This window comes from Akebia trifoliata, chromosome 8 (genome assembly GCF_017979445.1).
Source record: "Akebia trifoliata isolate Shusen 1 chromosome 8, ASM1797944v1, whole genome shotgun sequence".
Lineage (NCBI taxonomy): Eukaryota > Viridiplantae > Streptophyta > Magnoliopsida > Ranunculales > Lardizabalaceae > Akebia > Akebia trifoliata.
In genome coordinates this window covers 42,432,119-42,449,516 of record NC_141382.1, presented here as the reverse complement: position 1 = coordinate 42,449,516, position 17,398 = coordinate 42,432,119, and the positions used below count along the sequence as shown (strand labels likewise).

The 17,398-nt window shown below is 33.1% G+C and overlaps 1 protein-coding gene across 3 annotated transcripts; it reads right to left on the bottom strand.

Moving 5' to 3' along the window:
* Positions 1–8,222: 8,222 nt before the first annotated feature.
* LOC147396931 (calcium-transporting ATPase 5, plasma membrane-type-like) lies at positions 8,223–17,003 on the bottom strand. Of its 3 annotated transcripts, none has more exons than XM_086452253.1 (12): positions 16,233–17,003; positions 15,495–15,575; positions 14,078–14,198; positions 13,730–13,799; positions 13,567–13,638; positions 12,080–12,147; positions 11,799–11,919; positions 11,255–11,378; positions 10,178–10,349; positions 9,953–10,084; positions 9,764–9,848; positions 8,223–9,020 (listed from the first exon to the last, which is right to left on the bottom strand). In XM_086452253.1, exons 7-11 carry the CDS (start codon positions 11,818–11,820, stop codon positions 9,765–9,767), a joined length of 534 nt encoding a protein of 177 aa, XP_086308379.1. In that variant the 5' UTR covers positions 11,821–11,919; positions 12,080–12,147; positions 13,567–13,638; positions 13,730–13,799; positions 14,078–14,198; positions 15,495–15,575; positions 16,233–17,003; the 3' UTR covers positions 8,223–9,020; position 9,764. The 3 variants fall into 3 exon arrangements, 2 of the variants coding, with proteins under 2 accessions (XP_086308379.1, XP_086308380.1); XM_086452254.1 differs by having other exon boundaries at positions 8,223–9,012; XR_015181096.1 differs by lacking the exons at positions 8,223–9,020; positions 9,764–9,848 and having other exon boundaries at positions 9,855–10,084; positions 10,178–10,374.
* Positions 17,004–17,398: the final 395 nt, after the last annotated feature.

Genomic DNA, 17,398 nt, shown 5'->3' with positions numbered 1-17,398 from the left:
TATTAATCCCTAGAAGATCAGAACAGATCTCTAGGAAATCTACATTTTTTCTCAAATCCTAACCCTCATGTTGATGGAGAGCCTCCGCTGTGGGTTGAGGCCTGGAATAGTCCTTTTTAATCAGAGGATGCTATGAGACAACAAAATATGGAAAATGTCTTCACAAACCTTAATATCTCTAATTTTTGGTGGTGGTAACTTAAAAATTGAGTTAGTAAAGTTTTCCCAACTAAATGCCGCCTAACATGAGGAAAAAACTTGAAATACCAAAATGCTCCATATATTTAGATAACATTCTTGTACACCACCTCTCTTACGCTAACTGAGATTGCCAACAGGTACCATTCCGGCCACTTGTAATGGTAAATGGCAAATGGTGAACAACAATTAACATTCTCACTCTTTATTTATCATTTAGTATTCGACATGAAGCACAATGTCACTTTTTCGAAAAAGGTAAGTTACATATTATTATTATTTTTCAAAAAAATGTCTTACTCTACAACAATGAACTAGATCAACCTTGAACTATATGTTGCTTTCTTTGTAACCTCTAGTAACATTTTCACTGCTTTTTCGGGGTTTTTATGCTTCTTGACGCTGAATTGACACTATATGTTGCTTTCTTTAGTGTCAAATAGTATTTTCATTACTTAATTCAATGTAAAACAATGAATTCATTACTTTCTTCAGTGTCAAACAGCATTGTCGTTGCTTTCAGGGTTTAGAGTTTCAAAGCAGTGAATTCATTGATTTTTCAGTGTTAAGCAGTGAATTCACTGATTCACTGCTTTCTTAAATATCAAGAAACAGTTTTGTTGCATCTTCAGTGTCACGTAGCGAATTCATTGATTTATCCAGTGTCAAGCATTGAATTCACTACTTTAAAAAGAGGCAAATTCCCTGATTTTAAAAGGATAAGAATTTGCTGCTCTATTTGTTTATAAGTGATGAATTTGCCGCTTTATTTGTTTTCAAAGTGGTGAATCTCATTGCTTTATTTGCTTAAAAGCAGCAATTTCACCACTCTACTTCTATGCATTAATGAAGATTCATTTTTCTAATGTTAATTTCAGGAGTTTAACTGGAAGATCTTTGTGTAACGAAAAGATGGTGAGAGATTTTTTTTGGACTTAAATATCATGTTAGGTTATTTTCCATGTGAGTTCTATAAATGTTAGGGGTGTCAATGGATAGTCGAAATTCGAATTCGAATTCGAAAAATCGAATATTGTCCCAAATTTTCAGATATCGGATTCGGATGTTATTTTAACATTCGAATGAGTTTCAGATATGAATTCGGATGTTACGAAATCCGATTCGATAATATCCGTTTTGATTATAAATACATGTGTTACGTATTCATGTTACACAATAAAATTTATATATATATATATATATATATATATATATATATATATATATATATATATATATATATATATATATATATATATATATAATTTTTTTTTTTTTTTTTTTTTTTGTGTATTCAAGTTTCACAATGAAATTTAACTCGAAATGTTTATCTTCTCTCAACCAAAGATGCAGAACCAGCAACAGTGAGTTTCAACTGTGCAAGTTCCCCATAGCCGCTCTCTTCTCCGGCCGGCGAACATCACGGTAGGTATTTTTCCACCCCCCCCCCCCCCGCCACCCCCACCCTCACCCTCTCTCTCTCCTCTCTCTCTCTCTCTCTCTCAGTAAAACTAAAACTCTTTTTTTTAGATTGTGCAAGCTCCATAACCACCATCTTCTCTGGTCAGCGAGCATCAAGTAGATACTTCATCTCTCTCTCAGTAAAATCCTATGTTTTATTTGAATTTTTCATAATTTTTTTTTAAAAAAATCAAAGTTTATTTGATTTTAAAACTATTTAAAAAAAAAATCAAAGCTTATTTGATTTTAAGACTGAAATACGTTGAAGATTATAATTTTTGAAAGTTGAAAAAATTAAGAAAATCGATTTGATTTTTGCCGATTGAAAATGTTTGTATACATCGAATCTAATTTTGTTAGGGTTTTTATCGAATCCGATATCCAATATATTTTTCGAATTCGAATTCAAATCTTGGTTAATGATATCCGATCAGATTCGAATTCGAATTCGGACATCAATATATACATATTTTTTTATTTGAATTTGGATATAGCACTATCCCATCGGATACCTATCCATTGACAGGCCTAATAAATGTTATATTTATTAATTGTTGATCATCCATGTAAGGCATAGGAAGTGTCAAGTCCAGTTTTTTGAAACGCTTACCAAGTCCCAAAAAACACTCTTTAGGGGAACCGGTTTTGGCCATATTTTAGATATGGATAGAATTCAGATTGTTTCAAACATAGTCACCACTCTATAGTGTAAGCACAAGACTTTTAGATTTTTAGGTTACGTAGTCAAAAGGTAAAGTGTACTTAATATGTTAGATATGGTTATGGTTTTGGGCCTTATAAATAAAAATAATCAGTTCAAAGAATCCTATGAAACCTGTCCCCAAAACTGAAAAAATAAAATAAATAAATAAAATTGGGCCTAATGCAACTATGCAAGTAAGGTTGATAAAAAAAAAGAAAGATTACAAGTTTTGAATATTGAAATTACCCTTGTTCATCACTTAAAACTATCCCTTTGTTACATTGTTACTTTTTTGTTTTCTAATATTAACATATTATTAGGCAAATTTACCAAAACATGCATCACATTTCAATTATTTACCAAAACGGTAAACGTAGCAATTAATTACAAAAACGGTAAAAATAGTAAAATGTAATTTTTTTTACTGAAAATACCCTTTTTTATTTTGACTAAAATTACGAAAAAAAATCCTCTCCTCTTTCATATTTCTATTTAGCGTCAGGAAGATTAAAAAGAAGAGAAAGATTTAGTTGGATTTTAATTTATTTCTAAGGTTAAAATGGTAAATACATATGTGAAATAAAAAAGGGTATTTTCAGTAAAAAAAATTTACATTTTACTGTTTTTACCGTTTTGGTAAAAAATATTAATTCCGAAAATGATAAAATTACCGTTTTCAGAATTAATTGCTACAATTTACCGTTTTGATAATTAATTTCGAAAAGTGTACGGTTTTGATAAATTATTCTTTTATATATAGATAGATAGATAGATCTAATAGATGATCTAGATATAATTAATAGCTTTCCCTGCGCCTGGCTATCTATAAGACCTGGCCCATTCTGTAACGGTTGCTTCAGAAATTGTAGAAAATCCTACATACAATATATTCAGATCCATATATGCCCTGCAGGTAAGTGATTCTGTTATGAATTTGATCAAATAAACAATCCATTTATTGTTTTGAGGAATTCATTTTGATTGCCTTATATAACAAGTGTGATGTTTTTAATACATTCCAGTGATAAGGTGTCCAAATGGGTTCATAATGGTGGCCACTACTTACTACCACCACATTATTGTACAGGATCTAATTTTTTATTTAATATAGGTAACTATGCTAAGGTTAGAAGTGTTGTTGTATTACTCTTCTTTTTTTTTTTTTTCTAAATAAACCATTTTGACATACAATTTGATAATATTTTTCCATAGATTGTAAAAGATGGTAATCTCCCTCCTAAAGAATCTGAGGGAGGAAATAAATTTGTTTTAATAAAGAAATTGGAGGAGAAGGTTGCTAATTTTAATAGCGATGTAACCACTAAAGCAATGAATTTGTCACTTTAAAACAAATAAAACAGCGAATTCCTCGCTTTTGTGAAAGTAGCGAATTCATCTCTTTTGAAAGCTGATTTTAATGAAAAGCTAGCAACAAATTGATCGCTTTGAAATAATAAAGTAGTAACTTTGTTGCATGACATTGAAGAAAGCAACAAATTTGCTGCATTGAAACCCTAAACACTAAAATCAGTGAAAACGTTAGAAGTTCACGGTTAAGCTAGATCACGGTATAGAGTGATATCATTTCATGGAAAATGAAGCATATTTTTTGAAAAAAAAATAATAATAAATAACTTACATTTTTGAAAAAGAGAACCATGCATCACATTGAACATCAATGGATGAGAAAAAGTTGAGAATGTTAATCATCATTTTCCATTCATCGTTCAGCATTACAAATCACTTGGGTGTTATCTCAATAGCCATAGAAAATCCCAATTAAGGTAAGAGAGGCGATTGTGTATGATTGGCATAGTGTTTTGTAAAGGGGTATTTATAATAGAGAAAATTCCCAAAGATGTGCCCAACTTTTGATGAAATCCCCATTCTGCCTCACTGTACATTTTAATTCCCAAAACATGAACAATGAGATCACATGTATTTCAAAGTGACGATCTCATTGATATAAGGTAGTAAGATCGCTGATATTTATTTGAAAAGTGAATCACGTTGGTAATAAAATTGACAGTGTTGCTGATATTTAAAAGGTAGCGAGATTGTCACTTTTATAAACCAATGAGATTGTCACTTTGAAATACCTGTGATCTCTCTCTTCATTTTTGGGGATTAAAATGATCAGTGAGCCAAAATCGAAATTTCGTCATATTCAACTCACGAAATGGTAATTTACACTTTATGATATTTCAAATCTTTTCTTAAGGTGAGGAACATTTATTAAGACCTTGCCTTATATGACCTACATTTAGTTTAAGAAAAATTACTAACTGAATTATTAAGTTACCACCCAAAAATTTGGGTGTATCAAGTAATTTTTTTTCAAACAAAAAAAAGGAAGCAAGCATGAAGAGAAATTTATCAAAACAGAGAGCACTTTCAGAATTATTTACCAAAACGGCGCACTATGCATCTTATTTCCAAAAACGATAAATTACCATTTTTGAAAATATTTTTATTTTGTCAAAATGGTAAAAACAGTGTTTAATGCAAAAAAAAAAAAAAAAAAAAAAAAAAAATCCCTTTTTATACAAAAATATGCATATCCCCTGTTTAAGAAAACATATAGAAATATAAATGTTTTAGTACAGTAATGTTTCCCTTCAAGATTTAGTTTATTTCATCACTTTGTACTAAAACAGTTATGTTTCTATGTGTTTACTTAAATAGGAGATATGTACATTGTTTTATAAAAAAAGGCATTTTTGGCATTAAACACTGTTTTTACCATTTTGGTAAAATAAAATATATCTGAAAATGATAATTTACCATTTTCGAAATTAAAATGAATAGTGCACCATTTTGGTAATTTTTTAGATATTCAGTGCATGTTTTGGTAAATTTGCCTAGCATGAATGCAACGAGAAAGGATTGAGATCTTACCATAACATGGAACGTATGGAGGTCGTCTTAGTTCTTCCTGGAAGAAAAAAAAAACAAAGATAAAAGACATTTAGAAGGAAAACTAAAAAAATATAGTTACTCTCCTCTGAGGTCTAATTCTAACACTCAATTAAGAATACCCTGTTTACTTAAATTGGAAAATCGGAAAAAATAAAACAAAATAAAAGATTCTTAAAAAAAAAAAAATTCGATTATATACACGCAGAGTTAACTTTAGGTCAACAACCGATAGAGAAAAGATTCTTAAAAAGGATGCCGTAGAATTTAGATTTTTATAGATATAGAAAAAGATGTTTAAAAATGGAAAATCAAGAAATTAACCTGTTCGATTTCGGATCTCTTGCTCAAATCTGCTGATCTCCATGTTCTTAATGATTCTTCGTAGGAATTCTCGAACAGGAACTCGAAGTTGTCTTTCAGATAACTCTCCATCTCGAAATCCACGAGAGAAATTCCTTTCTTCTTTGCCAAAGACCTAAGATAGGGTCATCTCTTTCTATTTGTGTTCAAATGGAGGTGTGGTCCAACCCACCCATGGGTTGCGTAAGTGGTAAGGGCGAGCGTGTGAAGTGTGGGTTAGGTGCACGTCATGGATTTAATTCCCCTCCTGAATTTTTCTCATGATTTAATTGAGGGATCATGGCGGTGGGTTACTGTGGTAGTCCTCCCTGAGATTAGTTGTGGTGCGCGCAAGCTGGCCCGGACACTCGGTTAGCAAAAAAAAATGGAGGTATGGTCCTTTGTTTTATGACTTTATCACTAATCCTTGAGCCTCGTGTGTTGATTGGTCGATGTTGACAAATTTTAAACTTTCTTTGCCATTAGTTGGTTGATGATTGGAGGCTGAGATCAATTAATTTAAGTTACATTAAATTTTTTGATTGGTTTGATTTATGTGATTAATTAGATGATTAAAGAGTTTATGCATATGATCAAGATCTGATTCTTGCATTGATGAGTTTGATTGGTTTAATTTCCATTGATGGATCAATTTCTTGATTTTAATTCATTATGATCAAATTTAATTTGTTGATTGGCGATTGATGTTAAATTTTGTAGTGATGGGTTTGATTTGTCTTACATTTCATATTAATTGATTATTTTGATTGGTGATTGGTTGATCTAAGATTTAGATTAAAGGGTCGATGTTTGAATGTTTTACGGGTTTCAATATTTTCGGATTTGAGCATTCATATATTTCAATTTTTGAATTTCGAATTAAGGTTTTTTTTATTTAATTTTAATTTTAGTTCTGAAATAAAATTTAAGTTTTCCGATTGTGGCTTAAAGTGCATTTCAATTAATTGAAGGTTGTCTTCCCACATTGCGAAATTTATCATTTTATGTGAATTTTATTGTCATTTTCTATGATGAAAAAGTATCATTTTGTGCTACGAAAATCATCATTTTATGTGAAAATTTTGATTTTCTAAAACGTGAGTATTTCTAGATTTTTTTTATGCGCGTGAATATTGTCGAAAATTTATTTTTAATCACATTTCCTAGGAATTGAAGTTTCTAAGTAAAAGTCAAATTTTCAAGGGTATTTTAATTATTTTTGTAATTCTTCATAAAATTCTCAATTTTCACCAATTTTAGTCTTGGTAGATTCGAAATCACATTTTGAGCACAATATTGATACTTACGAAACATTTCGAAAAGTGTAGGACCCACGGGAGGTATTTTCGTCATTTTATAGATTTTTTGTATTTTGGCAAGCGACTTCTTTTTAGTTATAATGTGATTATTTATAAGTCTCAATGTCATATTTTCTAGCATTAGGAGGTATCTAGGTCCTCAAAATGTGTAGAGAGCCTAAGTATGCGTACTTGCTAAGTTAAGTGTAGAGTGTAACGATCCTAAGTGTGCGTAATTTTTATGTCGAGCATGTCAAGTAGGAGAGATAAAATCACGAAGATTAAAACGAATTATAGGAAAGTTAGATAGGATCTTTTACAAATTTTCGAGTTCTTCGCATATTCTACGCTCATCATTAGGAATCCATAACAATCGGGTGACGAATTGTTGAATCAGGCAATTGCAAAAATGGGGTATCTATATCCAGTTGGTCTCATTCCTCTGGTTGCTTTCACTTCTCTTAAGTTGAGTGTAAAGTGTAACGATCCTAAGTATACGTAATTTTTATGTCGAGTGTGTCAAGTAAGAGAGATGAAATCACGAGGATTAAGAAGAAATTATAGGGAAGTCAGATAGGATCTCTTACAAACTTTCGAATTCTTTGCATATTCTACACTCATCATTAGGAATCTATAACAATCGAGTGACGAATTGTTGAATCAGGCAATTGCAAAAATAGGATCTACATCCAATTGATCTCATTCCTCTAGTTTGCTTTCACTTCTCTTAAGGTTTGGATTTTTTGATATGTTCTGATACATCTTCAGTTGTTGCTTTGTTCATCGGGAGGCAATGCCCTTATGGGTGTCCAAAGGTGTAGCAAATAGAACATTTAAGAAGCATCCAACATTTTCTATGAAGACCTCAACATGGGCCTCATCCTCAACTTCCAAAAATCTTGTTAGGTAGATCCTTTGAAGCATTTATTTCCACACAAATAATGGCATAGGACATTCTAAGTAACCCTTCCGTTGTACTATCCATGAAAAGGAGTTCACTATGTGAAAAAAGCCCATATTTGACGGTCTCGGTTCATCAAATTTTGAAAATTTTGACGGACCAACCCATCAAATATGCCTGTCAAATATTTTCCTGTAGAAATTTTTTTTTTTTTTTGACGGCCCTTAATTGTCAAATTATTGGAGGATGAGCTTCAAAAAAAAAAAATTCTATAATCTATGACCGTCAAATATGGAGATTTAACAAACAACAAAATGATCATCTAATTCACCAATCACAACAATTGAAATAGTAATAAAAAATCAAGAAAAAAATTCATAAAACAAAGATCATTTATAGAAATCAAATCTTGACCACCCAAGAAATTCAATTCACATTAAATCCAATTAGAAATCAAACACAAAACGTATCATTGCAATATCAACTAATTCATAAACAACACTTCCATCTAATCTCGATAGCTTTAAGAACTCCCACTAGGGGGTGCAAGAGCTTGAGGCTCTTGTTGATGCAGCTGGCGATCCCGCTCTAGAACGTACACACCTTGAACCAAGTTGGCTACAACGAATCTTCGATGGTGTGCACTTTTCCTTCAACCGTCACAACATGGTCATCACACCATTTACTAAGAAGAGTGTTCTAATGGCTACTACGATTACTTGAAGCTGGATTGGAAGATGTGATGTTTCCATTATTATCTTGAGGTGGGCCACCCCACTTCACTTTTGCATCTAACGGTTCGCATAGAATTCCCGTCTTTCTCGTAATTGGGATTCAGTTTGGAGTCCTCCCTAAAGCCACCACTATCTTCCAATAAAGTCTTTCTCGTAAAGTGCTTCTCAAATTGAGATGATCCTCATCACCATCTAGCCCAGATTCATTTGTAACAGTTTTGTTGGATTCATCGGTTATATTGACATCAGTTATGACATCAGTTACGAAAGAAATAGCCACATCAGAGGTTGAAGATTGCAGTTTCACTTTATCACTAACTTCTTTGACAATTGCATAACTAACTCCACCTGATTGTAGACACTCTAGAACACACCGAAGGCTGAATGCATGATTGGCAAATTCCTGCAGTTCTCCCTCGAATTTTGTTCCCTCTAATGTAGTAAGATCCTTGCAAAGTTCTGCAATGCTAGCATCACCTAGTAAAAATTAATAGAAGTTCAATCTGATACAAGTCATCCTCATCTATGTTTGTCAAGTTCCTTGTGTCGACATCGTATCATACCAATACTAGTACTGGATTGAAAAAAAATCTATTGTAATACCAGTACTGCTATGCCAACTTAAACTATAAAACATCTTAACCCCATTTCTTTACCATTAAGGTTGTTATGAAAGTGCACAAAGGATCAGAAGCGTTGAATTACAGCACAAAAAGATCATATGGGTTTGTAGAGGTAGAATATGAGAAGAGAAATGGCCATAAAGATTTGACAGTGATAGAGAGGCAAACGTGATGAACAAACAGATATCGAAGAGTAAAAGGTGCGGTTCTTGAAAATAACCAAGCTAAGTAAGTTTCATCATCTTCTAAATCAGATTCATCCAACTAAGATACCATAAATGTTCAAATTATCTAATTATAGATATGACTAATAAACAGAGAGGATATAGAGTCTACTAATATACACAACAGGTAAGGGCACATAAAATACGAAGAAAAGATGGTTTTTCCTCAATAAGCACAAAGATGATGCTTTTTTCCAAAGTCAATCAACACTCCCAATCCAACAAAATTACACCGCCAAAGCCTCGTTAAGGAGAGATTTAGCAATATTGTTAAAAAATTAAATAAATAAACTAAAAAAACCATATTGTATGATATAGCACTACCAACAAATAAATCACTAATTATAGTACAGTCAAGCTCACCTCAGTCTCTATTTCTAGAGCTAAATAAGCTGCCACAATTATCATCAATAAGGACTAAATCTTCCCAAGCTTCCCATGGGTACACCTAAAGAATATGAATAAATTATGTTTAATAGCATAAGCTACCCGATTTAACAGCATAATGAATGAGAGATGACATTTTGAAGTTGAATAATATCCGAAAAATACCAAAAATCTCAGGCCTTGTTTTCTAGGATACGTGTTTGATCCAAGTGTTTTCCTCTGAAGTTGTACATCTGCATCATCTTCACGAATTCCCTTCACTAGTTTACCTTTAAATAAATCTGATAGTCCTTCCACCTGATGTAGGAAAATGGTGAATGCATTATATAAAGTAACCATACAGCAAGATGAAAAATTAAATCAAGGTAAAATAAGTATGAGACTTGCTACCTTAACAAAAGAGATGGCTTTAGACAGGATTAGGTAAGCCAACCCCAAATTTTTAGGGGAAGGCTTTGACGATGATGATGATAAACTTGCTTCCCGATGACATTCTAAAGCAGCTAAGTCATGATCCCTCTTTACTGAAGCGACTTGTTGTTTTGCAATTGCATAATCAGTACTGGAAGTTGGAGATTTAGGAGCAACTATAATTAAGATGCAATAGGCATATATTAACACAAATAGGTAGAACCACCATGGTACGAGCAACACTAGGAAGATATAAACAGAGTGCTGTATAAGAGTGTCATACAAAAGATGGCAATACAAATAATTTGAAGTGCCTGACAATAGGATGCAACGGCAAGCATCAGGAAAACATCTAAAAATAATTAATTTAGTGATAACTAGTGTAGGAAAGATAGTGCAGCAACTGTTTCTCCAAAAACACTTTCATTGAGACTGTCAAAGAATAATGAGTTGACAATAACATGGATACAAGGAATGCTTACAACAACAATAATTATGGGAGTGGTTCCCATGAGTTTGGTCTCTTTGACTTCCAACTCAGAAATGTGTAGAATCTGCCCAAGGCATGATTAGCAAACAGGGATTAGTAACAATGACACGTCACATCAACTCAACTCTACTCCTTGGTTTGTGTCTTTTGCAAACCACAAATCATAAATTCCAATGTGTGCATCCTTCCATCAGCCAATAAAACACCAAAAAGGACAAAAATCAAGAAGACAACACTTGTCATATGCCATCATTATCAGAAATTTATATACCTTCCTTTTAAAGTAGAGTAAATATGGTTGTGGTTATAGAATTTACCGAAACACATTGAGAGTTTGTTGCAACAAATTCTCTACATAAATTACATATAACCACAGTACATCTATTCATCAATAAATATATTAACTATATTCAGAAAATATATATATTACGAACCCTTGTACTAAAACGGAAATGATCAAAATCCAACAAAGAGTCGCAGATAGCCACAAGTTCAAGAAGTAGCAAATGTCATAGCAACACAGCAAAAAACACTTCCATAAGACCTAAAAAATTGGTACCATTTACCTGATTATTGCATTCTCTTTTCCTTCTTTTCTTTTATGGATTACTTGTCCTGTTTGGACAGAAGAGATGCCAGTGAAAACACAATTGTCCCATTCACAACCAAGGAGATGTTGAAGGTTGTTATCTGCTCAAGCCAACAAAAGATACCTCAATATAAAACATTAGACATTCGATAAACATAAAAGCCTAAATCTATGTTGTATATACTATTCAAGGGAGAAGTATACATGTTAGTTACTGACATTCCACTAACTCATGCAACATTTCCAATTTTTTCTTTCCTTCTTGCAAAATATTAATCGACATTTACCCTAGATTATGAATTCTACCATTTTTATATATAACGCAAGTACATTATGAGCAGATAAAAGCTCATCATTGTTGTTGATCAAGTGGAACTTTAGATATTGAAGTCCAAATTAAAACAATCCATACATATATCACATGAAGGAACAGTCATTATCTGAATAGAAAAGGAATTTGACACAACAATCACAAAATATAAAACCATACCCATTTTAGAAATATTAACAAGTTCACTCACCATGTCCTTCGTGAGTTCCCATGGTGCACCTATGATAACCTCGTCAACATACCGGCATGCCAGCACACTAAGACTACGTTCATGAAAGTGCATGATAGGTTGGTGAGGTCCTCTGTGCACACTGCATGGAAAAGCAACTTTCATCATTGTTGATTTTTCCTACCAAATAGTATATGACGTCTAATTTTGATTAAATTCTTGTTAGTAATGGAGGGTATCAAGTAGGAATTACCCACTAAAAACAATGAAAAGGGAAAACCATATTGAATGAACAAGTATACCTGACAGTTTGGTTAGTGTGGATGCCCACAAGTAGAAAATCGCCAAACTGCCTTGCACTCTTGAGGATCTAACCATGGTGAGAGTGAACAACTCAACTATAGAATGAGTAGGAGAATTCTATGGTCTACGGACAAGGTTGATTTTGATGATTTCTTAAAAAATGGTAAGAGAGAATATTGCCATGATATTCAAAGATAAAATAGTAGCGGAGGACAATGGTCATATACATAGCACTGGTAACAGAAGGGAGTGTCCTTACATTCACAAAGGCCAACAATATATATATATATATATATATATATATATATATATATATATATATATATATATATATATATATGGGTCAAGTTCAAGGGACATATGAGAAAACATATGTAAAAACAATGTAACATTAATAAATTTTCAAAATATGGGTTAGAAGTTTCGGATTGAGCTGATTTTTTGTGAGGATGATCTCTATGATGGGAAGATCATCCGAAAAAAAAATCGGTCCAATCTAAAACTTCTAACCCCATTAAAAGTGATTTAGAATGTGGACCGTTGATTTTTTGCCAATTTTTGTCAATAATTTGTAAATCATTTTTGATAGATTTAGAAGTTTCTAATTGAGCTGATTTTTTGTAAGGATGATCTTCTCGTCATAGTGACCATCCTCGCAAAAAATCAGCTCAATCCAAAACCTCTAACCCATATTTTGAAAAACCATTGTTTTTTCATATGTTTTTACATATGGCCCTTGAACCGCCCCCTATATATATATATAGATGGGTAAGTTGGGCTTGAATCCACGACCTCAAAGTCATTTTGCAATGTGTCAAACCAACTGACAAAGAAGTCCATACTTATGGAGGGCAGGCTCTAGACTGAAAAGAAATGTTGAACAGAATTCATGTTAACTCCAAATATTTGAAGAAAGTCTAGAGTGGCAATATTTAATGAGAAAAAGCAAATTGGGTCATAAGCTTGTTGTCAGTTAGATCCAGACCAAGATTGTTCCCATTGGAGACTAGAATGGCAATATTTAATTAACAAATCCAGACCAAGATTGTTCCCATCGGAGACTAGAATGGTTACCATAAGCTTGTTGTCAGTTAGACCCAACCAATATACAGAAGATAGATTCCCTATCGAAGGAGGTATATTTCCACAAAAGCTGTTAGAATGTAGAGATTTGTCAAGGAATGACAATGTAGAGGTTCAAAAAAATACTCCTAAAGATTGGACTATAGCAATTGAATAAGAAAGTAGATGTGAGCTTAAAGATTGGCACCTTTCAACCAAAACTCTTCAGAACATAGTTTGTAACAGGTTTAAAAGATGGGCAGTATTGTTTTTGTCTCTCAGTTAAAGAGATGGCATTGTTTAATCAAGATTCTATCTCAACACTTGCTTGATCCATGGTTGATTTCATGATTAAGAGACTTTTTTTATTTTTTTCAAATCTCTTCATTGAAACAGAAAAATTAGTTATAAATGAAAGTCTTACAAAAATATAAACCGCTGTAGAGAGCCTATCGAGTTTGGGATTGGACCAGAGAAACTACAACCAACCAAGATTCTGAAATGCAAGGAAAACTATTTAGTATCATTACAGGATTTAAATTAAGCAAATTGGAGTACCAATCTACCAAACATCAGGATTTTCTCACAAGTTTGACAATTTCTTCAAATTCCCAATTGTTTGTGGAATAGGTCAGATCCTTGTTGTAAGATAGATCCCTACATAGATCAATCGGTAATCAGATATGAATTTATTCGGAAAAATTAAAATAGAATTTGTCTTCTATTACAGGGGAAGAAAGTGAACTACAAATAGAAGACATAAAGAACTTGTAACTTGGACAAAGTCTGAATATCTTCGGACAGTTGGCCTTTCAGTCCCATACTCGATAATTGTCTGAGATGAAATCAGTTGGGTACGTATTTCAAGTATTCCAAAACGAAAAGATTGAAGAACCAACATAAGTGATAGAAAAGAAATTATAACAAAGACCTACATGAAGATGACATGTGAATTGGTGCAATGGATTCCCTCCCAACCATCACCACAAGGATCTGATCCCTGCCAATTTGGTGGAACATTCTGCCATAGATTCTTGAAGGACATTAGAGCAGCACCTACATCATAATAACAAGGACTTACATCGAATTAGCGAGTTTTTCTTTGTTTCAAATGTGTTCAAATTTCAAGACAAGATTTAACTCCCTCTCATTAGTGTGTGAATGAATTACAAACAAACCATATTTGAAGTTTAATGCATATAATTGATGAAGAACTAGAGACAACAATGATACCACGCACCATCCCCAATGTTGCTTTCTGCCATTACAGCCAAAAGTTGGAACATGAGAGTGGCTAGACAGGCCTGGATTGTTCAACCCATTGGAAAAAAAAACTAAACATGAGAGAGAGCAGAAACCTAAAGTTGGTCTCTGCTATGTGTTGTAACATTGTTCTTCAACACATACTTGTTAATATCAAGATTTTCCCACTGAAGACATACTTCCCCATGTCCTGGCTGATTTCCTCAAAAGTATTTTCCAACTAAGCGTTTCTCTTGGACGAACTTCACATTGGATAAAATATCCAAGGACAGCTCGATAGCCTGATTGAAACCACTTTCACCTCCATAAGAAATGTCAACTACATTCAGTAACTTGGCTTGGAGACAAGGATAAAGAAACTCATCGCGTATCCCGTTGAAAGTCTTCCAACAAGGTTGAGTACGAAAGGTCCCCTTTAAGGTCATTTAAGGATAGGATATGCTTAATTCCATCTTCCAAGCATTTTCAAAGTTAAAAGGAATTAAGATAGATGAAGCAAATGTTAGCAAAGTATATGGGAAGCCATCCTGCAATACTTTAAGCAACTGCAGTTCTCATGGCCTGTTTCCACTCCATGAAACAAAATTAAAATTTTGTGATCCAAAAAATACTAAGTATGTTAGATATTGTTAGTGTTGTGCTCTTCTTACTCCTTTCCGACCGATGAAATTAATAATAGACCCACTCGTGATCGTACCAATCATTGCTCCAATAGTCAATATGGATCCGAAAATTGAGTATTGTATAACAAGACACCCAAAACAGAAAAAAAAAATGCAAATTTATCACGACTATTTGGAGAACCTTGTTTTCGCCATTTAATTGTATCTATTTCTATATCTTTTCTTAAGATTTATGTTCAAAAAAATTTCATCCTACCTCAAATCAAATATAACCTTCACATTTCCTATCAAACTAAAGTTTTCTTTCTCATTGGTTCCATCATGACTCTTTGTTGTACATGCTATCGACTTCTCTAGTAATGAAATTATGTGTTTTTATTGGGAATTAACAAACTAATAGTTAGAAAGGCATTTTATGTTGAAATCTACTAAAAAAAATCAGGTAAGTAATTAATCAAAGTCAAACCTTTATATTTTTTCACGACTCTTCCATATCTTCGCAGCACTTACAAGCGTTGCTACATGTGCGTTATGCCCACAAGCAGACCTGAAAGCAAATGCAATACTAATGCTCATGCACACAAAAATAATGGATGCTCTTAGGTAAATTATATTGCTGGAAGTATGCCAAATCCTAATGATATCCATAAACAAAGGTGAAAACTATAAATCAAAACAATGACCATCAAGTCTAATGCTATCAATTCTTCTATGGGAGAATAAAATTACTAACCTGATTGCTATGTTCCTTCAAGAAATATCAAAGAAGTCTAAAGCTTTTTATGATGAATTTGGGTTTCGGCTCAAAATTGATTTGAAAAGTTACATCTGTTGGATCAGGGACAAGAATATTCAATCAATGAAGATTGTCCTTCCCACGTTGATTGAATATTCATGTCCCCCTGTACCAGCAAGAGGCTTTGAAACATTGGTTAAGGGCAGCACAAGTAGATTTTCCAAAAAATACGAAACAATAGTTAGGAAATAAACTAGAACAATATTCAAATCTATAAAATCATTCGGATATATTATCAAATTTTTATTTGTTCTTAGATTTTGTTTCATCGTGCAAAATTAACACATTTGGAAAATAGAAAACCAAAATTAATATATTTTGTAGAATAAAAAACCCTAGATCTCATCTTCAACAACCATAATAGTGTTATGGATCCACCAACCAGAAAGAGAAGAGAGATCAACTCACCTTAAAAATAAACAGAGAAATTTCAAGAGATTAATGGCTCCTTCTCTCCTTCGTTCCAATGTTGAGAGATTGAGAGATCACTTCGACAGATCAGAGACAGAGAGAACAAAGAGGAGAGAGATCAGAGGGTGAGATGAGATCGAGGGACGGAGAGAGAAAGAGAGATCAGAGTCAGAGAAAGATGAGATCGAAGGAGAGAGTGATTAGAGACAAAGAAAGATGAGATTGAGAGAAATCGATCGAGAGCGACAGAGTAAGAGAGAAAGGAGAGTCCCAATAGCTATTTAATGGGGAAAAAACATGAAATTCGTGGTCTACTAGCCATCAAATTTGGGCTCAAAAATACGTCGGACCAGGCCCAACAAATTTTTATGTCAAATTTTGAGGTTTTTAGGTAGTGGTTTACCTATCGAGATGGTGATGAAGCCAAAGTATCTTGATAGTATAACTAGTTAGGAAGGTCATGGAATTTGATCCAGATAGGAATAGCTGCAGATTCCAGCTTTTCTAGTTCTATTGTAGCCGTCTACTCATTGAGCACCATTAGCCTTCCTACTAAAACCCATGGTTCCTCTTGTTAGGCTCTCTTCCTATCTTCTTCTTTCGTTCTTCTTTCCTAAAGTTAAAGAAGTATAACTTTAGGAGAATGATTGTGCCTCCCTCTACCTCTTCCCCTATAGGAGCCCCTACCTCAAGCTAGTCCTCTCTTTCCCCCACTTCTTCTTGGTCGCGGGTTGACACCTTCGAAGGTTGTCCAGTGTTGGCCATCATCCCCTATGCAAGTTCCCTCTTTTGTTCCCACCATCCATGGTTTTAAAACTCGGTATTCCGTATCGTCTCGTTCACAGCTGATACCGAGTTGACTCGGACGATACGTCTCGTCTCGTCGAGTCGTCTCGTTCAACCTTGAAACAATGGTTTTTAACCATTTAAAAAATCTGAAAAAATCTGAAAAATTCAGAAAAAATATCAGAATTGATTCCTATTATAAAATGAACCTAAAAAAAATATAAAATTAAAAAAAAAATCATAATACACATATCAAAATAAATAAATTAAATATTTACATTGATACGTTGTTTCATTTTCATTGCACAAGTGCACTAAACTTTTTTTCCAAACACAATATTTAAAAAGCACCAAACTTACCATCAAAAATATCAATT